Source organism: Sarcophilus harrisii, chromosome 4 (genome assembly GCF_902635505.1).
Source record: "Sarcophilus harrisii chromosome 4, mSarHar1.11, whole genome shotgun sequence".
NCBI classification, from domain to species: domain Eukaryota; kingdom Metazoa; phylum Chordata; class Mammalia; order Dasyuromorphia; family Dasyuridae; genus Sarcophilus; species Sarcophilus harrisii.
Window position 1 is genome coordinate 144,297,556 of NC_045429.1, and position 24,001 is coordinate 144,321,556.

The following is a 24,001-nucleotide window of genomic DNA, read 5'->3' on the forward strand; positions in this document are numbered from 1 at the left end:
ATATTCAATCATTTTCTTTTATCTTTTTCTGTTGTTGTTTGGTTGTTTTAATCATGTCTGACTCTTCATGACCCCGTTTGGGGTTTTCTTGGCAAAGTGACTAGAACAATTTGCCATTAATTTCTCCGGTTCATTTTATAGACTGAGGGCAACAGTGTTGAACTTACTTGCCCAGGATCAAATAGCTAGCAAATGTCTGAGACCAGATTTGAACTCAGAAAAAGGAGTCTAGACCCTGTACTCTATGCACTGTATCACCTAGTTTCTCATTTCCTTCATCTTATCTTAGAATCTTCGTTCTTCATCTTCCAATCTTACAATATTCTTACAATATTCATTTAAAGAAGTCTAGGCTCCCTATCTTGATCTAGTTGGTTTATCTGTTCATTTTCTTCCTCATGAGACCATAGCTCATTTCTGTATTTTTCCCCTTACATTATCCTATTTATTTCACTTTCTGACTCATTCTCCTTTGATGGTGAATACCTCAGGGACTAGAGCTCAAAACTACCTTAGATTTCTCCCATTCTAGAGAATTAATCACCAGATTTGATGGCTTCTAGAACAGAATTGGCCCCAGCTAGATGCTACTTTCCTTCATGTCCAGTGGACTACTACATACGCTGGTATTTTATACCAGTTCCCTCCATGATACAGTTCCAAAGAGAACTTTTATCTTTTGGTTTTCTTTGACGCAGAGAAGGAAGGTAAGAATATTTGGAGCAAGCTTATGCCATTTGGCTTTCCATGTCGCAAGAAGAAAGAGAGAGGAGTTAAGTTCTATTGTAAGTATTGTTGAGTTCTTGTGTAGCCCTGCCAGGATGTGGTAGCTGGGAGAAGGGTTGCTGAACGAGCAAGGTAGGGGGTCACACTTTCTATTCAGTTTTTACTTGGTTAGGGTTTTTGATGTCTTACTTGCTTTATCTCTTGCACATAATTTCTATTTTAGAGGTTTTAGAAGTCATGAAGATCAGTCACTGGTCCTCCATTTTGTTGGCCATGTTGCAATAATCTTCTAAATGGTCACCCTACTTCAAATTTCTCTCTACTCCAATCCATTCTCAATTCAATTACCAAAGTGAATTTTCTAAAGCACAAGTCCGGCCCATCACCACTGACCCATATAAAACCCTCTCTTTAGCATTTAAACCCCTTCCTAATCTAGCATCTTCCTATTCTAGGTAGTAGGTAGGGCAGTAGATAAGAGTACTGGATCTGGAGTCACATATACCTAATTTCAAATCTGACCTCGGACACTTAACAGCTATATGATTTTGGGCAAGTTACTTAACCCCTATTTGCCTAGGAAGCAGTTGGAGGGTTCAGTGGAGCTCTGGGCCCAGAGTCAGGAAGGTCTGAGTTCAAATCATACCTCCCAGGTGTCAAATGCTTCATTTTCACATGACATAGCCTTAACTCTTACATTTAATTTTACATTTGTCTCTGGATTTGCTTCTTAGGATCTGCAACTTTTCTGAAAGTCTAAATAGATCTGTTTGAATATGTAACTTATGAATAACTCTTACAGCCTAACTCTGAGAAGTAGTGGGGTAAGACAGAGGCAGATATTTGCCATATACATATAATATAGTCCTTCTCACTAAGGACAGCTTGTTTGAAAAGGAAAGCTGATTTCTCTCCTGTTCTGGAAACAGTTCATGACTATGGTTACTTAGCCATATTGATATGTCAGGTACAGCACCAAATGAGGAAATTGAGGTTCAAAAATTGACACCAAATGTTAGTGTTTGGCACCAAATTATGTGTTTTAGGTCCATTACCAAATGATGAGATTGAGAACAATTAGCACCAAATTTGGGGTTTATGTGATGAATTCATAGTGGCATTTCTCTTTGGCAAAAGGTAGGTTTATTTATGAGAAGAGGTTACAGACAAAATGAAGAGATACAATAGATACCAGGAATAGTAAATATGAAATAGATTTGGGAGAGCTTGTAGTTGGTAAGGAAAGGGGTTTTAACAATTAACCATGGGAAAAACAAGTTCCCTAGTGGAACTCACAATTAACCAGGAGAAAAGGGATACCTCATGAGGTAGGAATACACTATTTACTGGCAGGCTAAATTCTAAAAGTGATTTACCCATCTAAAAGAGTATATAATATGTAATATTATATGTGTAATATATAATTATATACATATAATGATTATAATAAAGAGAATGATACCATGAGGAATGGGGGAAAGGTAAGGAGAAAGATACCAATGAGGTAGACATGGCAGGCTAACCCCAAAGGGATTCAGCCAAAATGCCATGAGCCAGGGATAGATTTATAGGGGAAATTTTAAACTTGAGTGTTTGACATAATTTAGCTTTCTGCTGGATACAGTAAGGTGGGATTCCCCAAAACCTCCACAGAGGATGGAATTGTAAGGTTAAGCTGATCCCTATCACTGTCCTTTTCTGCTTGCCTCAAGGAGTAATTTTATCAGTGCTTCAGGAACTCCTCCTAGTGACCCAGGAGCTCATATCCCACTGCTTCTTCTGACTTCAGAGCCTGTGGACTCTACAGAATTGATTTGTTCACTGGAATCTGGGGCTGGAGCTGCAGATTTGGAGGTCTATCCATCATTGCAACTGGAAGGGTTGATGAGATCACAAAGAATGAGAGTTTAGAAAAAAAAAAAAAGAACACAAAGACCAAGGACTGAACTATTTAATATTTATTTTTATTTTTAGTACTGATCATATACAGTCAGCTCTGGGCAAAGTTAGGGTTATTTTCATACCCTTAAAGTCACATTTTTAATAACTCTCCTTCTTTCTCTTGGCATCCCTCTTTCTAAATATTCAGTGACCTTACATTGTCCTCTGGCTGCCCCCTCTCCAAGCAGAATTTCTCCAAAATGTGTGTTCTTTACTTTGAGACTCTATTGTCTGTCTAGTCAATTTGATAAGATAATTTGAACTGCTGGGTTAACAGATCATTATCGTATTAATCTAGAGCTGGAAGAGAGACCTCTTAAGGCCATCGCACCACTTTTGAAGATTTCCTGATACTGTAGTACTCTCACCTATTGGCGAGTCTGTAGCCAGGATTATCATTTCATAAGGTTCCTAGTGCATGTTCCTTTCATTTCTGGCTCTACTTTGTACTCTCAAGACTTATTGAAATACTCTCCAAAGGCCTGAATGCCCCTTCACACTTTCCATCAGAATGTAAACTACTTGAGAGTGGGTACTATTGTTTAGTTGTTGTTCTGGGATTATTTTTTTTTTCCTTGTATTTGTATCTTCAATGATTAGCATACATAGTATCTGCCACACAGCAAATGCTTAAGAAATGCCTTATCTAGGTTTAGTACAATACAAAACTATACAAGTACAGATAAGGAACTTAAGTAATTTGCCCAGACATATAGGAAAGTCAGCAGTAGGGTTTAAACCAAGAATCCCAGGGAGCCTTTCCAATATGCCATACTGTATGTTCTTCCCAGTGAATAATTTTATTATTAATAATACCTTTGATATCTTAAATCATCTTTCAGAATGGAATGTAGGATTCTGACACTTTCTAGCTGTGTGAACTTGGGAAAGTCACTTCACCCTGTTTGCCTTAGTTTCCGCATCTGTATAAAATGAACTGGGAAAGGAACTGGCCAACCACTACCATATTTTTGCCAAGAAAATCATAAATGGGGTCACAATAACAAATGGACACAACTGAAATGATGAAACAACAATAATAAAATTTCACTTCTATCTTTCTTTGTATTTTCAGCACCTGGAATGGTGAATAGAAAAAAAAAAAAAGTTGCCTTTAAAATGTGATTTTTTTTCCTCCAGTGGCCAATGATGGGAATTCCAAGTACTGTACATTTGTACATGGGGAGGTGGGGTAGAATTCTGATATTCCTCTAACATGTCACAGACAGCTTTTCCTGATTAAACTGAGAACTGCTGGATCTTACAATTGCTAATAGGGAATGCAGCTAGAATTTACTTGTCCTTCAATCAGCTTAAAGTGACTCTACTGAATAAAGGGAGGATTTTGCTGCTGTTGTATTACCATTTCCCTCTGTTCTCATTCAAATGAGATAATACTTATAAAGAGCTAGTAAGATTTATAGCACTCCATAAATGATCTACGTAGATCAAAACATAATGGATCATACTTACATATTGTTTAAAGCTTGCCAACTGGCTCACTTATCTTGAGATGGATTAAGTGTTTTGTCTGGCATCACTTAGCTAAGAAATATCTTAAGTGGAATTAGAACTCAAATCTTGCTGCCTTCAAGTGGGTCTTGAAAGCATTTAATTAGAAACATTCTGTTTTTGGAAACAGGAAGAAAAATCTAGATGGGGTAGAGAACAGCTAAGTGATCACTAGCATTTTCCCTCTTTTTCTTTCTCTATGTAAGACCAAATGACTTGAGTCTTTGAAAATGGATGAATGATACTGTCTCCCTCCCCATCACTCTGAGAGTGGGAGAAGGTATTGTCAGCAGATAATATTCTCTTTAAGTACCACTGACAACAGAAGAGGGCAAATGGGAAGCCTGTTGGATTTAGCAATGGAGAAAGAACAAAGGCTCAAAAACCAACTATTCCCCTTCATGCTTGTGTGACAGTGGGCAAACTACTAAACATTCTGATGCTTAATTTCCTTGTTGTTGTTCCTTGTTGATGCTATCCCCTATGGTGGCACCACTCTAGCAGAATGAATCTGAGGAGGCTTCACACTAGACAAAGTAACCCTCACCTGATTCTTTGCTTTCCACTTCATTCTACCCTTCATCATCATAGCACTAGCCATCGTTCACCTACTATTCCTCCATGAAACAGGTTCTAACAACCCCTCAGGAGTCAACCCAGATTCAGACAAAATCCCCTTTCACCCATACTACATTATCAAGGATGCCTTGGGCCTAATGCTACTACTCCTCGTACTCCTCCTTCTAGCCTTATTCTCACCAGATTTACTCAGAGACCCGGACAACTTCTCACCAGCTAACCCACTAAACACACCCCCTCACATCAAACCAGAATGATACTTCCTATTTGCATACGCAATCCTCTGCTCAATTCCCAATAAACTAGGCAGAGTCCTCGCTCTCCTAGCCTCCATCCTAATCCTAATCATCCCCTTACTTCACACAGCCAACCAAAGAAGCATGATGTTCCAACCAGTGTCTCAAACCCTATTCTGAATCCTTACTGCTAGCCTAATCAAAAGTTTGGACTAGATGACCATTAAAGTCTCTTGCAGCTCAAAAATCTATGATCCTAGATAATTTTCCATTGGATATAATGTCATCAACAACAAATATGCCCCCATTAAAAAAAAAAAAAAGCTCCATAGCTGAGGGTACATGGCATAATAGATAACCAGAAAATTGGTTTTCTATCATTTCAATAGTATCCAACCTCATTTTCAGGGGTTTGTTTTGGGTTTTCTTGGTAAAGATGGCAGAGTGGTTTGTTATTTCCTTCTACCACTTATTTTACAGATGAGGAAACTGAGGCAAATAAGTTAGGTGACTTGCCCAGGATCACACAGTTAGGATGGGCTAATGCTGGAACTCAAAATGAGTTTTCCTAATTCTAAAACTGGCAGTCTATCCACTGTACCACCTTGTTGCCTATAATAAAAAAAAAAAAACCTGGGTTGAAATCCTATTTCTTCCACTTCTGGTGTGACCTCGAATATTTCATTTACTTCCTCTGGGCTTCATTTTCTTCATAAGTTTTAGAGATACAAATACATCTTAAGACTGACTTTAATAACCTTAAAAATTTTTTTTGTTCTGATGAATTCGGAAGGTCTTTAGAGATCACTTTGAAATCATAGAACTTAGAGCTGCAAGAATTCTTAGAATTTGTCAGCAAGCATTTCTTCAGTACCTACTATGTGTCAAGATGGACAGGTAAGTGGTTCAGTGGATAGAGCACCGAGTCCAGTGTCTACTACTTGTGTTACCCCGGGGAAATCACTTAGCTCCGTTTGCCTTAGTTACTTCATCTGTAAAATGAACTAGAGAAAGTAATGGCAAACCATTCCAGGATCTTTCCCAAGAAAAATCCATAGACGTTTGGTCCATGAGGTCCCAAAGAACAGGGCATGACTGAAAAAGTATTTTTTAAGTGTCTACTATGTGTCTGTCACTGTGACAATACATACAATAAGACACTGTCTCCTGACTTCAGGCACTTTCACCAGCTGTCTCTTGATACTTGGAAGCTCTTGGGCAAAAATCCCACTTTACAGGGCAGCTAGGTGACACAGTAGGTAGAGCACCAGCCCTGAAGTCAGGAGGACCTGGATGCAAATCTAATCTCAGACACTTAACACTTCCTAGCTGTGTGACCCTGGCAAGGCATAAGTGCCTTATACCCCAATTACCTCAGGAAAAAAATATCCACCTTCTATGAGTTTTTCCTGATGCCCTTTATTTCTTTCTGTTGATTATCTCCAGTTTAACCTGTCTACATCCTTTGTGCACGTGACCATTTGTTTGTTAGCTCCCCAATTAGTCTGTGATCTCCATAACAACAGGAATAATTTTTTGTCTTTCTTTGCCTAAGAATGCCCTGAGCATTCACTTCTATTTTGTGGATCTCAAAAGCTAAGCCTATTTGGAAGGGTACTACATTTCTGCTGCAAGCAATGAACCACTCTTTGTACTGAAGTGGGGTCAAATCCTCCCTTTCTCCCCGCCTTCTCTTTCTGGAATGTAAACTTAGTTTCATTCCAAAATTCAGAGGAGATCACCTCTTCTGGAACCTGATACTGTTTCTTTGCAGCTGCCAATTATGCAGACTTCCAAAGTGGAGAAGAAAAAGAGGAAGTATTGCCTGCATTTGGCAACAACAGCACCACTAGGGGGTGAGGACAGATAATGTCCTGGGGCTGCCCTTGTCAGCTGAAGCAGATTGAAGCTTCTGTAATTTCACCCTCTCTCTTTTTCATCCACCCTCTGTCCTTAATTCAACTTTCAGGAGAAATCTGAAGAGGCAGCTTAGGTGATGGGTAATTGTGTTTTTACATCGCAGAACCTTAATACTGTGCTGATAACTGGGGGCTCTTTCCTGATCTGCGATGTCTGCACATCTTCCTCTCCCCCCACCCCCAATTGCTCAGCTTTGCAGCTGGTCGCTGTTGCTCTGGGATGGGGTGGAGGGCAAAGCAGCTGTTCTTCCAGCTGTGGAGGGCGGGAATCATAGCCAGTTCATTTCTATCATTGCTTCCATTGACTGCATTTCTTCTAAGTGTGCTTGATTATTCGCTATGGCTTCCCTCAAGCAGTTTACAAGCATATTTCCTCCCCTGTTTCAGGCTAGCAGAGCAGTGCCCTCTGGTGCACATTATTTTGAAGTGGACTGTTTAATGAAATTTTCTGGTTAGAATCCTTGTATTTTATAGTTGGAAGCAGGAGCCTTGGAGATTTGGGTTGGGCATAGTTACTTGTTTTAACATGTCTCATTTTGTGGGCTGTTTGAAGCAGAACAAAAAACACTTAATTCAGTCTGAGAAGTTGAACAAATAAAAAAAAAAAACCTATGGTATTGACTTGTTATTGATCACACTGACAGGTAATAATGATCTGTAGAGATTATCAAATGATAGCAAACAGCAGCCTAGAAAACAACATTAACACTAAAGTAGTCAGTGTGATGTGGTTTAACAAAAGCAGGCTCTGGAGTCAGAAGAGATGAGTTCAAATTCTACCTCCAATGCTTACTTGTGGGAACCTAGATAATTCACTTAGCCTCTGGATCCATCTTTAAAAAAAGAGGAGAGATAGAATAAATGTCAATTTTAAGGAATTTGTTAAAATGCCGTTTCCCAAAATACCTCAATAGTATTTCATTTTTTCAAATACATATAAAAATAGTTCATTTTTCCAAATTTATGTTCCAAATTTTTCTTCCTTACCTCTCCCTTCTCCAAAACAACAAGTAATATGATATAGGTTGAATGTGTGCAGTCTTTTTAAATACATTCCAAAGCATACAATAACAAATGCTATTGAGTGATTTTTAAATTTATTTGTAATACTAAATATCAATAATGTATAGAGCATGTATCACATAATATAATTAGTAATATGTAATTGTATTATTTATTATTGTTGTTGCTTTTAATTATCCTTTCACCCCTTGCTCAGAACCATCACAAACTGTCATTCCTTCGCACCAACAAACATTTATTAAACACTTTCTTTACCTCAGGCACTGCTAAATGCAAAAAACAGTCTTACCTTCAAAGAACTTAGGTTCCAATTGGAAAGAAAAACATTTAGACAACTATATATAAATAAGATATATACAGGGTAAATTGGTGAGAATGTCAAAGAGATGGACTGATAGTGTGAGTGAATATGAAAGATCTCTTGAAGAGTGAAGAGACTGAATTGAATCTTGAAGAAAACTTGAAAGTAAAGATGAGGAGGGAAAACATTTAAAGCTTAAAGAGAAGCCTTTTAAAATAATACAGTGGAGTGTGCTATATGAAGAATAGCAAGAAGGTCAAAATTCACTTAGAATGAGAGCTATAATGAGCCAGTTCTCCATTTTGTCTTTGCATCTCCAGCATGTGGAGCTGTGGATGGAATGGAATATAATACTGGACTCAAGAAGTGCTGAATTCAAATGTGAAATCTGATACTTGCCAGCCCTGGATAGGTCATTTAACTATTTTTTTAACCTCAATTTCCTCATCTATAAAGTGGGTATTATAATAAAAGTACTTACCTTTCAGGATTGTTGTGAAGATCAAATGATAATAATTATTGTAATGTACCTAGCACGGTAACTGCCAGGTGAATGTTGGCTATCATTATTATTTAATAAATTCTTGTATTAACAAATCAACCAGTTTCTGTGGAGCAGATACTCAGCAAACATTTGGAGGTTTTGGTTTGCTTTGGATTTGAGTACTTTTAAGTTCTCTCCACACCTAGAGGAATTAAAAAAAAAAAATCCAACCAGGTGAATAACTCTTAACATCTTTTGATGCTATTTAAGCTATAAGAATATGCAGTCTTGTTGGGGGTATTTGCTCATTACATTTTGATTTCATTTGAAATATGTCATGTTTCAATAAGGGCTCAGAAGAAATGAGTTGGTAGTACAAAAACAAAACAAAACAAAATAAAACAGAGTTAGGTACAAAATAACACTGTTAAAAGAGAGGGGAAAGGATCCATATGCGCAAAAACATTTGTAGCAGCTCTTTTTTTTTTTTTTCTTGGTGGCAAGGAATTAGAAATTGAGTGGATCCTTATCATTTGGGGAGTGGATGAGTAAGTATGATATATGAATATAATGGAATACTTTTGTTCCATAAGAAATGATGAGTAAGCTAATTTCAGAAAAGCCTGGAAAGACTTATGAATTGAAATCCAGTGAAATGAGCAGAACTAAGAGAACACCAAGATTGTGATGATCAATTATGATAAATTTAGCTCTTCTTAGTAATGCAGTAATCTAAGACAATATTTGTAGACTTGGGATGGGAAATTCCATCTGTATACAGAGAACTATGAAGACTGAATGTGGATTGAAGCATAGTATTTTCACATTTTTTAATATTTTGTTTTGTTTGCTTTTTCTTTCTCATGTATTTTTCCCTCTTTGGTCTGATTTTTCCTGCACATGACTAATATGGAAATAAGTTTAGAAGTAGTATACATGTATAACCTATATCAGATTGCTTACCATCATGGGGAGGGATGAGATGGAGGAAGGAGGGAAAAAAAATCTGGAACAGTCTCACAGAAATGAATATTGAAAACTATCTTCACATGCATTTGTTAAAATTAAATACTACTGAGGAAAAAATAACAATATTGTTCTGCCATTACAGTTGTGTCTTAACTCTTCATAATCCCATTTAAGACTTTCTTGGCAAAGACACTAGAGCAGAAGAGGAAATTGAGGCAGACAGGTGTGATTTGTCCAAGGTCACACAACTAAGGTCAAATTTGAACTTAAGAAGATGAGTTTTCCTGACCAGGCCTGGTGTTCTACCCACTGTACCACCTAAATAGTTCCTCAATAAATTCTTAATGGAATTAGGATCACAGATCAAGTTGGAAGGGATCTCATGGCCAAGAGTCCAACCTATTTCAACTCTATTTTACAAATAAGAAACAGGGTCAGGAAGGTGTGTCTTGCCTACAGTTACACTGGCCAAAGCAGGATTTCAACAGAAGCTTTCTGACTCCAGATTACATGTCCTATGGCCCCCCTATTTATAATTTGTTGCAAAAGACATGAAATGTACTGTGTACTAAGATTAAGAGCAAATTTTGTATTTGCTCAAGGTTTTCCAGGAATTAGGAACTGTATTCTTTGGACTCTGATAAATGGTCCACCATGGACTAAGTAAAACTTGAAGTTTACCTTCAGAATTTTTTCCCAAATACTCAACTTGACCAGAAAAGGTCCAGATTAAAACTGAAAATTTTGTTCTCATAAAGCAAATTAATAACATTATTTGCATTTTGAAAAGAATCCTGGATTTATAGCTGGAAAGGACCTTACAGGCTATCTATCCATCAGGTCTAACCTTCTCATTTCAAATAAGGAAATGAATCCCAGAGAGGTTGACTTGTCCTATGTTGGCTCTTCTTAAGTAGAATGGGATTTCAATCCAGTTATTCTTACTCTAGAGGCAGCTGGGTGATGCAGTGGATAGAATGTCTGGTCACTTACGGTGAAACTTGTTCAAGTCACAACCCCATTTGCCTCAGTTCCTCAAATGAGGAAGAACTTATAAGGAAATGGCAAACCACACAAGGATCTGCTAAAAAACAAAACAAAACAAAACAACAACACCAAAACCAAAACCAAAAACCCCAAAGAGAGTCTCAAAGAATTGAAAATCACTTAACAAAATTGTGACTCCAACATGTTATCTTATGTTCCAGACTGTTTAAACTTTTAATTTCAATTAAAAAGCATTTATTTTTTTCTTTTTCCCACTTCCTACCTCAAATAAAAATAAATCTGCATAATCAAGAAAAATTAATCCCACTCCACTCACTCACTCACCTTTGGCTATACCTAAGAGGTACAGGTCATTCTATCTCCCCTCTTTTAGGAGGTATGGAGTATGTTTCACCCTCAGTCCTCTGAAATTGTGGTTGACTACTGTATTGATCAGATTTCTGAAGTTTTTCAAAATAGTGTGACAGACTGCCATTCAATGAATTCACTTTAGTTCCCCCTGTGAACTGTAGTAATTTATTTAAAATATTCTTACAAAAACGTTCATAACCATACATTTCCATGATAAATCTAGGTTAATTTCTATTATTTAAATTTGTTAATTCTTTCCTTTTTCCTCAGTACAGAAATATGGGCTTTGTCCCCTTTTAGGCATAAGAATTTGTCAAGTCATATGTAATATGTAACTTCTTGCTCTCTGGGGGAGGGGGTGGAGAGAGGGAGGGGAAAAGTCAAAACAGAAGTGAGTACAAGGGAAAATGTAGTAAAAAAAATTACCCAGGCATAGGCTCTGTCAATAAAAAGCTATAATTATTATTATTTTTTTTTAATCAGGAAGACCTTACTTTATTTTTTATTTTTTTTTAAATAGCCTTTTATTTACAGGATATATACATGGGTAACTTTACAGCATTAATAATTGCCAAACCTCTTGTTCCAATTTTTCACCTCTTACCCCCCCCCACCCCCTCCCCTAAATGGCAGGATGACCAGTAGATGTTAAATATATTAAAATATAACTTAGATACACAATAAGTATACATGACCAAAACATTATTTTGCTGTACAAAAAGAATCAGACTCTGAATTATTGTACAATTAGCTTGTGAAGGAAATCAAAAATGCAGGTGTGCATAAATATAGGGATTGGGAATTCAATGTAATGGTTTTTAGTCATCTCCCAGAGTTCTTTTTCTGGGTATAGCTAGTTCAGTTCATTACTGCTCTATTAGAAATGATTTGGTTATAATTATTTAAAAAAAAAAAAAAGGGAAAAAAAGAATTTGTCAAGTGATTTGGAGTCAGTTTCTCTTATAGTAGACTTTTTTTTCATGACACTGGGGGAGATGGCAAAAGGGAATGACTATGGTTCATTTCACTGTATATTAAAGTATACTCCAAGATGAAGATAAAGTATAATTTAATTGGAAATAATATTTTCATGCAAATGAGTGAATTTAGATGAATACATGTTGTTCCAAACTTGAATCAAGATAAAGAGTAGAGAGTAATTTTCATAGGGAAGGAGATCACTTAACATAATGTGTATCATATTTAATAATCATATATATTCTTAAAGAATTTCTAATAATAATACATTTTCAATTTTCAACAAGTTGAAAAAGGAACAGACATACTCAGTTGAAGAAATTTGTTTACTTTTTTTTCTATCAACAGAAATGACATAATTATAGACAAGTTTTGATACACAGGAAAACCCTTTTGTCCACTTTTTTTGTTTTTTTTTTTTTTTGTTTTGTTTTGTTTTTGCTAAATGAAACAGCACAATACTTTTTACACTTTTTTTTAAACAATACACCGCTTTCTTGGGCTGAAGCAAATTGCAAGAACATATCGGTACTGGTATCTTACAGCTACTTACATTGTTTAAGAACAGCAATGGAGAAAAATAAGTTATTTAAATATTGATTTCATATACAGAAAGTGCAACATTGTTAGTTGTTATGTCACTTGCTTGACAGTTTTTGTTTCCCCTAAATATGACAAATGAAAATCAAGGTAACTTGGACCCAGAGTACAATCTTTTTTTCCCTTGCAAATGTGACAGAACAGTGTACCACCAGCATAATGGTGAACTGACTTCTCCAGCTTTGCTTAGGAAAATGAACTATTTTCCAACAAAAGAATCTCATGATTTCACCCAAACTTAGATTCAAGAAGGAGAACAGGGCATTGAAGAAAGTGTTATGTGTTAGCTAAATCATCTGGGAATGTAAACAGTATTTGGGGCTGGCTCCTGCCAGACAACTTTTGAAGTAAAAATTAAACACAGTGGACATATAACAAGTATCTGCCAGAGTCAGAACTTGCTCAGTAGGTTTCTTTTGTGCTTACAACAGTCAACAAACTTAACTTTTGCTCAGAATTGCACCCAACAAAGAATTAATTAAAAATTCGATATGGCTGAAACCTCCCACCTGTCAGATGATGTGTATAGACCTGACCATTCATACCTCAGCTGACAACCACACACAGAAACTTAAGGCTTTTTGAGGATCAAGTTAAAAAGTATAAAGCAAAAGGAGATCAAACATAAAACATATTGTAAAACCACATAAAAACCAGTATTAAAAACACACATTTCCCAGATTACTTAAATTGGAAACTACCCCTCCCCCCAAACTTCTTAATATTATAGATGGTTCCTAGATTTGGTTCAAACCTCTCCTGCTTTCCCCATGTAATCATTTCAAAGGAAAGGTGACACAGAATCTGGCCTAACTCTCTGAAATGCTCAAGAGTTTCCATTTCTCCTGATTCTAGTAAATAAAATATCTATTGGAGGGAAAATTCAGTAATTCAGAAAAAAAATTTCCTTCCCTAGGGTTTGTCACATGTAATTAATCATCTCTCCTCTAGAGCTTACAGTGCTTCAACCAACTGTGGTATTCTCAGTAGCTTACAGAGAGCTTCCAAAGAGTACCTTTACTTAGGGAGGGAGAGAGTCCATTTTGCACTACAAATCTCATGATTTATCTCCTGAAATATTTTCAAATAATTTGGTCACACCAGCAATCCTCAACCTCTGGGCACCCTAAATAAGTCATGTTTCCATAAATATGAAGGGAGACACATGAATGCAAGTGCTTAATCAGGATAAAATGACATGCTAATTAGGGTTAAATATAAAGTGACAGCTTTAACTATTCTTAGGCTGTGTCCCAACAACTCCTTTACATCAGATCTTGGAAAAGCTGAATATTACGGAGAAACAAATCATTAAAAACCAAACGGCCACAGGAAATAAAGTCTAATATTGTTAGCTATTAGATCCTTTGTTGTTGTTTTTTTTAAAAAAAGGAAAGTCTTGCCACTGACTAAAGCATTCAGTCATACCTAATTTTCCCATTTAAAATATGTCACCATAAAGATTCTCTCCTTTACCTCAAAAACCTGCTGGTAGTGATAGAAAAAATATGAAGATAGTTTGGACATAATGAAATAATTTTTCATGGGGAATTTCATGGCTAAATGAAAGTATTTGTAACTATCAACTAAGCAAAGCCCGGTGTCTGTCCAAAGCTATCAAAATTGTGACTGTGACATCTATTGTACAAATGAGTGTCTGTAATAAGAAGTTTAAAAAAAAAAAAGATGTTATTGGAGGGGATATAGCATAACCCTACCTAAGGGGTCAGTCTCTTGAATTCAGCATCTGCTAGAAAACAAGAATTTAAGCTGCAAAAAAGATGGAACTTGTTAAAATGTTTAACATTGCTTTGTGAATATATGTAAATCCTTAAAAGATATGGCTAAAAGTCATTTGTCCAACCCTTCATAAATGAAACTTTCTTTGAAATACAAGAAGCATTTGGAAAAGAAAGACAGCAACTTTTAAAAAAATGCAACACAAACACTTTAACTCTCTACAAAACAACCTACCAACTTGTTTCCTTCTTTGAAACCTCTTTCTGAACAATTCAGTCTCTTAATGGCTTTTACAGAGATAACCTATGAGCAAATAAAATAAAATCTGGAATGGCTGGGGTCATAATACCAAGTCGATGCTGGGGTATGATTGACAGGGTAACAATATTAAAAATGATTAAAATGAAAGGCAGTTACTGCACGCACACACACACACACAAATACACACACAAGAAAAGATATCTCTGTAAATTGTAGACATATTTACTGATTTTTTTAGTCTAAGAACTGAAACCCAACATGAACTCTGTGCCTGAAAAACAACCCTAAACACTGGCCATCTTAAAGTGAGACATTTTAAAAAGCCAGGTTTTTTTTGTTTGTTTTTGTCCAGAAACATCCCAGGACATTAGATGGCAGTTTAAGCTGAAGATCTGGAAGTATGATTACAGGTGATGGGACCCTAGTTATGATACTGCTTAAGAGCTTACATTAAGGCAAATAAAAAGCTGATTGCTAGAAAGCAATTATTATAAAATGACTTTATCAAAGGGAAAAAAACCCAAACCCAAACAAAACAAGATTTTTCTTGTTCCTGGTGCCAATCTCATTTACTCATGAGAAACTGAAAATGGGCAATACTGTAAACTAACTCCAGAGTCTGTTACTTTGGCCTAGCTAAAACCTGTTTGGCCGCTCAGTACTATGCAGAGCAACAGGAAAGAGAATGATGTTCCAAGTACATTTGGGAAACCAGCTTAGCTCCCTCAAACAACTCACCCACTCTTATCCTACCCGGGAAAAAAAAAAAAAAAAAACAGATTTGCAAAAGCCATCTGTCACAGATCTGTGTGGTGGCTCCCATGAACTTCCAAAACAAAAAATCCTTCTTTGACTTTCCTTTGGAGGATAAAGGACGGCCTTGGTTACTTGTCTACACTGAGAAGACAGTTTCCAGTTCTTGGTCAAGCTTTAACTCGTTGAGCCAGACCTCAAGGCTCGCCCTGCTCTTCTGGAGGACTTTGTAGAAATTGCATGGGTTTTATTAAGCACAGTGAAAGAAAGGGTAGTGGCTCTTAAAGGGATGCCTCCTTTCATTACATGGCTTCCGGATTCAGGGGTGGTTTGAAGAGTCTGGCTGCTGTGACGAGCTTAATTATGTGTCTCTCCTCTGTAATGCCCACATCCTGAAGGTAAGTCTGTGACAGAGAAGGCACCTGGCTCAGAGTGTTGAATCCTGCTTCCATGAGGATGCTGGTATACATGGGCAGACCAATGGAAATCAGCCAGTCAGAGATCGAGGTCACACAGCCTGGGGAAAGGGGTTTTCTGCAGATTTCTGTGAGTCCTCCACTGGGGATCTAAAGAAAGAAAAAGGAGAATTCTGTGGATGCTTACATTGTACATGTCACTAGCAATGGTCTCTTTCACTGTGATTTCTTATGTCAAGTCTAGAGCTGTTCTTTGAGCTTATGTCATGCTTTTCAATGACCTTAGAATGATAGAATGAATTGCTCATGCCACATACACACACACACACACACACACATATATATATATATATACACACACACACACACACACACATAAAATTGCTCTACTGTCTTAATATGCTGAAATTCCTACCTATCATTATCTTGTATTTAAAAAGAAGAAGAGGGGTAGCTAGTTGGCGTAGTGGATAGAGAACCAGCCTTGAAGTCAGGAGAACCTGAGTTCAAATCCGGCCTCAAGACACCAAACACTTCCTGACTTTGTGACCCTGAGCAAGACATTTAACCCCATATGCCTCAGAAAAAGAAAGAAAGAAAGAAAGAAAGAAAAAACTCTTTTTGATTAGGAACAGAAACCAGATCTGTGATTTCACTTCTCAGGGAATTTGGGGAGGGAAAGTTCTCTTTACCACTGTAGGTCAACTTGCAATACTAGAGGACTGACCAGGGTTAAATGATTTGCCCAGAGGGAGAATTCAACCAAGTTTTCCTAACTCCAAGACCAGTTAACTACCTGCTACATCTAATCTAGCCTCAGTCAAATACTTTACACACTTTAAATGCCTTCATACATATTTCACTTGGGATGTGGAATATCTAATAGAAATAATATCATTTATCATTATTATTATCATATTATTAGTAGTATTTCATTAATTATCCATATGACCGTGGACAGACTATTTTGCTTCTTGGAGCCTCAGTTTTCTTATTTCTAAAATGAAAGGGTTAGATTAAGTGATTTCTAAGGTCCTTTCCCCTTGTTATGCTGTGAACCTCTGCAACCTTAGTAACTTTTATAAGAAATAGGTAGGACAGATATATTATTAATAATCTTTTTTTCAATAGATGAGGAAACTGAGGCTAAAAAAGAACCTTTTTGATGCCTCAGCCAATTTTCTCTCTACTAAAACCTCATACTGGGCTGGCACTAAGCAAAATTATAAATCAATAGAAATTTAAGACATTTCTTTCAAGATTGCTTATAAAGAAAATAGTTTTTCTTTATTTTATTCAAACTTCCAACCTCCTTTTTCCTCTTAGATAGCATGTTTGCCTCCCTCCACCCTGCCATGCCTCCCACAGCAGGTATTTAATAATTAATCTGAATTAGCTGTTGTTCTCTTTCCTACTTCTATCTATTAAAATTTGATTTGAGAAAACATCTGCTTAAGTCATTCACTAATATATAAATGACCAATGCCTTAAAAAATTTCTTCTCCTAGGAATCTCTATACTATATAACTGGGGGCAAAACATGAAGATTTAATGTGGAATGTGAGGGATCAGCAACTTGAGGAAAGGATAAGGTTGAGTGGAAAAGGGGCATATATTAGAAATGGGGGATTTTTCATGTGGGTGCCAATTCTTAAGACTGGTCCTGTGTGTGTTTTTATGATGGCATTTTAAAGGTAAATAGTCCTCTATAAATGGCTCCAATTACAATTTGAAGGAGATAGCACCGAGGCGTCAAATATCAAGAAAGCATAATGAATTAGTGTGTCATGTTTACCTCCAGATGATGGCATCAATCATCTTGTAGCCATTATACTAGGGAAAGTATCTGAAATGGGATCAAAAGCTAGAAATGTGTTCTGACTGCCCAATTATTCATGTTTAGTGTCCATCACTGATGTCTCACTGTGTTTCTTATGAGACCACAATTCTCAAATCATAGCCTCTGTGGATCAAAATTAAGTCCTTTAGATTACTTTGTGGATGGGATTATGGGATAGAACAAAATTACAATCATAAGAAGATGTATAAAAAATGTTTTAAGTATACATTCCATGACCAATTTGAATATACACTAAAAATTAGAGTGCATATGTATTGTGTGCATATATATTTGTACATGTATGTGTGTGCGCGTATATATGTACATATGTGTGTGTGTATACACACACAGTCCGATAACATTTTTTCTAATGTAATTGGTATGTTAGGGAATAATTTGATTGTAATTTGAATTTTATATTAAGTGCAATGGCATCCTTCAGAAATAGAATGTAGAATACTACATTGCTTCACAATTAACTCACAAGCTTCAAACCTTCCCATGTCTACTTTTTACAGGGCAATTGTAGGTTTTTTCCAAGGTACAGTTTTATTTTTAATGGAGCAATAGGAGTTACGTACTTTGTACCTATGTACTTGATCCTACCCATTTTCTGACATCCCCTGAAACTCTCCATAGACATTTATCAGTGCATTTTGGTAGTCTGGGAATGAAGGTTATAGTTACTTTGAAGAAATTCAAAAGACTAAAGATATGCTGCCTGAGCTTACCGCCATCCGGTGCTGCTTCCTGAGCTGCTTCACCCGGATTTGGTCCATCTTCACAGCAATCTCCTTCTCCTGCTGACCTAGATCTTCAGCGTATCTCTGCACTAGAGCTTCAGGAATCCCACAACGGCCATGCTGTAAACCCAAAGAATCAGAAAGAACTTTATAGTGTTCACCTACTCCAAATTCCCCATTTGAGAGAGGAGGAAATGGAGGTTCAGAATTCAAATGGTTTGTCCAACATCATGTTGTTGCATCAAAACAGACTGAAATTCAAGACATCTGACTCCTGTCCTCTATTATACCAATCTACCCATCTATCAAATTAAGTAGTACATTTTTCTCAAGGAAGTATTTTTAATCCCAGAATAACGGAGTGATCTTCAGATACTATCTAATATCACTAAAAGCAATCTTTTATTTTTAGCTGCAAATTGAATGTTTTGGAAAGACTGCTATTAGGAAATAAATCTATTCTTTATCTTTTAAATAACTGCATTTCCTAGGGAAATTATTTAAAAACTATGCACTAAATACAATTTTCTTTTATTTTAAATGTCACTGAATAACATTTCAATTGATTGTTTCTCAAAGCATTGATTTAGACTTCCTGACTGTGATTTCAGAAGGTTTTGAAACTTCATGGAAGTTAATGGTTTTTAAAAAACCACAAATACATTTTTAGTATTTGCTAAAGCAGACATAGGTAGGGTAAGTGAGGTCCCTTCTTGATTCTATAAGTGAATTTCATTACTAAAGTAATGAAAGACTGTATTATAAAATACTGTCTCCTTTAAAATGAGCCATTACATGGACATACTGAAAAGTAACAAGGCTGAGCAAGTGCTTTCTTTGTATTTCCTTTTATTAATAGGATCATTAATTTGTGGTTGGAATGAAACTGAAAGATCATCTAGTCCAATCCTTTTTTAAAGATGAAAAAACTGGAGGCAGCTAGAAGGTCCAATGCATAGAGTTGGTATTCTATGGGCTGGACTCAAGAGGACCTGAGTTTAAATACAGCCTCAGAAACTTAATACTTACTAGTGGTGTGACTCTAGGAGAGTCACTTAAACCCAATTGCCTTGCAAAAATAAAATAAAATAAAGATGAAGAAACTGAGTCCAGGGGCAGCTTGATGGCATAGTGAATAGAACACCAGCCCTGAAGTCAGGAAAACCCGAGTTCAAATCTGGCCTCAGACACTTAACACTTCCTAGCTGTGTGACCCTGGGCAAGTCATTTAACCCCAACTACCTTGGGGGAAAAAAAAAGAAAAAAAGAAACTAAGATCCTGGGAGGTTAAGGGACTTACCCAGGGTCATATAGGTAATAAATGGCAGGAGTGGGATTTGTAGACCAACCTTCTTTACAATGATGCTATTTTTTTTTTTTTTTTAATAAATAGGGCCAGGGAAGGTGGTGTAATGGATAGAGCATCAGCCTTGAAATCAGGAGGACCTGAGTTCAAATCTGGATCAGACACTTAATACTCCCTAGCTATGTGACCCTGGGCAAGTCACTTCCTGCCTTCCCCCCCCCCCCCAATTGCCTCAGCAAAATAGACAAACAAATAAATAAATAGATAGATAAAGCCATATTTTCTATTCTTAAGGTTTTCAAAAATTTTTACTTTTTATAAATGTCTCTAAAGAGCAGAAACTGTTTAGTTTTTGTTCTTGTATCTCCAGCTCCTAGCTTAATATACTACCAGGTACATAAGAGGGAATCTTTACTGAATAAATTAAATGTCCATATATGTCTTATATCATACATGCAATAATGGAGGAATGTCACAAACTCATTCTGCTCTTTTATTCTTACCTTATCACTTTACTGCCATATCCCTACAGAAAATTCTCAATATGCTTCAGAACAAATAATATCTTTACATTTGTATAATGTATTTTACCTCTGATGTTATTTGATAATTTTCCAAATAGGGCAGTTATGATTAATGCAATTGTATAGATGAAGAAACTACATCTTTAGAGAATTGTCTAAACTACCTTCTTCCAGTACCAGATATCTATCTTCTCTACAAAGTCCAGCTGCCAAAATGGTGGAGAGGGAAGAGGGAAGCCTTAGACTACTTTTACTTGGATGAACCAGTTGAATCAGAACAACTTCTGATTTTAGCTGTTAAAACCCTTCCATTTAACAACATTATTTTCCTAACGAATTATTAACATTCAGAATTCTATAAATGAGCAGAACATCTATCTATCCATGAGATTTCCATTCTAGTTTGTTTCTCCCCCAGGAAAGGATGATCAGATAAGTCAGGACTTTCATTCCCTGAGTGACCTCTCCGTCCATTGCAGGATATCCTAAGTTTCAAAGAAAGCCAGTGAGAGATTATGGACCTTCATACCTTATCAGAATATGGTTCCTCAGTGAGATCAATATTTTCAGCTTGCAATTTATTCTCTACCAGCATATCCAGATCTACTCCTCTGGCACAGGAGATCTTCCTTGTCAAAGGAGGGCCCAACTTGACTCCATGCTGTTGAATACTAGTGGATTCTGGAAGTTCAGACAGCCATGGTGGCCGTGTGGTTGGGGGACTGCCAGGTTCTTGTTCTGGGGAAGACCTACAAATAGGTATTGTATGACAGTCACTAGGGCTAACAGGGCTATTCTTTTTAACTGGTAAGCATGGTACATCTGGATTAGAGAAGGCACCACTATGGGCAACAGGAGCATGGTGTAGTCCATTAGTGAGGCGTTCTCTGCTCTTTTTGGCAGGAACAGGTGGAGGCTGTGAAGGAATTTTTGGCTGTGTTCTTGCCTCAGTGACTCTCTGACCCACTTCAATCCCTTCTTTGGTGACTGGAGGGTTATTTCTTCCTTCAAGATCATGCCCTTTTTTGTGACTCTCTAGGGGAGTCCTAGTTAAAGTCTGTTTAACTGAGGAAGATTGAGCTTCATAGTTTTTAGGCAAACAAGGAATTGTCCCATGTGAAGAATTTGTGGATGGGCAGTCTGATGTCTTAGTTTTAATTTTCTGAGGATCAGAAAATCGCAGGCTTTGGATCAGTAGCACTGGGTCTTGAACAGAAGAGACATCTGAGGGAGTTTTTGCCTTCAACTTGCAAACAGTTGTCTTTTGGGGCACTTCAGGTACATTCTGAGGGGATGATTCCTTTTCCTTTTTAGGCACATCTTGTTTAGCATTAGGCTCTCCTTGAAGGTCATCCAAGGAATGGGACCTTGGCCAGTTGTCTGTGGTTTCAGTGCCCTCCAGGGTCTCACAGCTTCTACAGATGGAAACTGGTAGACTTCTTCGGTTAGCCTTGGAGTTGTTCACACTTGCTTCAACACAGATGTCAGAAGTGTGAGGAGTGTGGCTACTGATAAGCCTAGATTCCTTCTCTCCCTCCTTCAAAGCTTCTACTGATTTAGTTAATGGCAGAGTTGGGTAGTTGGCCAGTTGATTTCTGTTGAAATCCTTAAAGTGGGTATCAGTGACTGACTTAATTGGTACAGTCTTTCGAGTCTTCCCTGGGGGAAAAAAAAAAAAAAAAAAAAACATAAACAAGCTTTAAAATCAAATTTTTGAGCAGTTTTCACAATGATGTATGTAGGTACTCTAATACAGAAGTACAACAATCTACATTTGTATAGAAGCCCAAAAAGTATTTTACTTATATTAACTTATACTATACTAACTTTAATGATACTAATCATTTGATCTTATAGCACTGTGAGGTAGATTCTATTATAATCTGCATTTTATAAAGTAATTGAAACTCTGGTCAATGACTTGACCACATGGAACTTGAACTCAAGCCTTGTGATATTTTTATGATCCTTAAAAATCTGACACCAAATTACTTTTCCAGGCTTATATTATATATCACACCCCAATATATGATATATGATTCAGCCAAATTTCTTTCTTTGTTATTTATCATCCACAATACTCCATCTCCCATGTCTTTGCCCTGGCATTATGTATGGTTGGAATGTACTGTGCTTGCCCATCCATCTTTTAGAATTTCTAATTTTGATCAAAATCCAGCTCAAGCACCATTTTAAACAGAAAAGCTTTCCTGATTACCCTGAAGCTACTAATGTCACCCTTTTCTCCCCATTACCTTGTGCAATTATATCTCTTAAATATGGATAGTTTTAATCCTGATAGAATAGAAGCTTTTTGAAAGCAGGGACTGTTTCATTTTTCTCTTTGTATGCTCAACATTCAGATTAGTGCTCAGCAGATAGAAGGATCTTAATAAATGCTTGCTGGTTCAAGTCCTGATTACTACCCACTATTCCCATTCTTCTGTGAGTTGACCTTTGTAAATTAGCCTTCCCATGAATGATTGAAAAGCTGCACAGTGGGTGGGAAAAGGATAGACAAAATTAACAGTGATGTTTTCTGTATAAAAGAAGATATCCTGCACACATATATTGTATCTAAGATATACTTTAACATGTTTAAGATGTATGAGACTGCCTGCCATTTAGGGGCGGGGGTGGAGGAAGGGAAGGGAAAAATTGGAACAGAAGTGAATGCAAGGGACAATGCTGTAAAAAATTACCCATAAATATGTTATGTCAATAAAACGCTATAATTAAAATTAAAAAAAAAAAAAGATATCATCGAGATGGCCTCTGAATGACCTCTGAAAAATGAGTTGGGCCAGCCATCTAGTAAAAAGTAAGGGATAATAGCTCAAATATTACACTAATTCCCCCTTTCCCTTCAAAAAAACTACAAGAAAACCTGGACTCTTCAGAAAGACAAGGTTATGAAATATACAGGATGAAAGGTTGAGGAGGATCTATTAAAGTATTATGAATTAGTCTAGAATGGGGTTCTTAGTTTTTTTCTGTATCATGGCACTTTGATAGTCTGGTGAACCTAATATTTTTAAATCACAAAATAAAATAGTATTATAAAGGAAACCAACTCTATTAGAAATAGTTATCAAAATTTTAATAATAACTACATTTTTAAATGCCATAAAATATACAAAGTAACTTTTCTCATAATCTTACAGGTAGGAAGTATAAGTAGTATCTTTTTTTTGTAGAAGAGGAAACCAAGGACATTAAGTGTCTTGTCTGAGGACAAATGTAGGTGGAATTCAAACCCCAAACCAGCATTCATTCCTCTTGACTCTAAAGATTTGAAATTTATTTCTCAAGTCTTAATTAAGGGGTGTGTTATGTGTACTGTAAATGTGTAACATCTTTTAATATTATCTCTTCTAAGTGGAAGTTCACAAAAGAAAAGGATTAGTAATGAGCTGCCTATTGTTTCTTTGTTAAATAAACAACTCATATTATGTAAAATATGACATGGAATGAAAGAGAATCCTATAATTGCCTTTATTTCTTTAGCCTTATAGAGTTTAATACTTGAAAGAAGTGCTGATTGTTTGAATCTAATGTATCATCTATCTGGCAAATTATTTTTCCTCATGTTTCTAATAACTCTCAACTCTCCAATACTGAATTGTATTTAAAAGAACATACGAGACAATTCAGGTTCTACACTGTAAGTGTTCTGCTTTGTATACATTGTATGATTTAAGGAGTGAGGAAGAAAAGACTGTGAAATAAGACAGACTAGACCAAGGGGGATGTTTTACAAAGGAAAATCCTCTGACTAAAAATGATTATAA

The 24,001-nt window shown here is 36.5% G+C and overlaps 1 protein-coding gene across 8 annotated transcripts in view; it reads right to left on the bottom strand.

The window, feature by feature from the left end:
- Positions 1-12,334: 12,334 nt before the first annotated feature.
- The window catches only part of SASH1 (SAM and SH3 domain containing 1), a 378,674-nt gene continuing 367,007 nt past the window's right edge, over positions 12,335-24,001 (bottom strand). For all 8 annotated transcript variants that reach the window (XM_031968401.1, XM_031968398.1, XM_031968403.1 and 5 more), the window contains 3 exons: positions 20,740-21,869; positions 18,369-18,500; positions 12,335-15,947 (listed from right to left, as the gene is read on the bottom strand). In XM_031968401.1, coding sequence (XP_031824261.1) covers positions 15,684-15,947; positions 18,369-18,500; positions 20,740-21,869 — 1,526 coding nt within the window. In that variant the 3' untranslated portion in view covers positions 12,335-15,683. The remainder of the gene's footprint in view (positions 15,948-18,368; positions 18,501-20,739; positions 21,870-24,001) is intronic.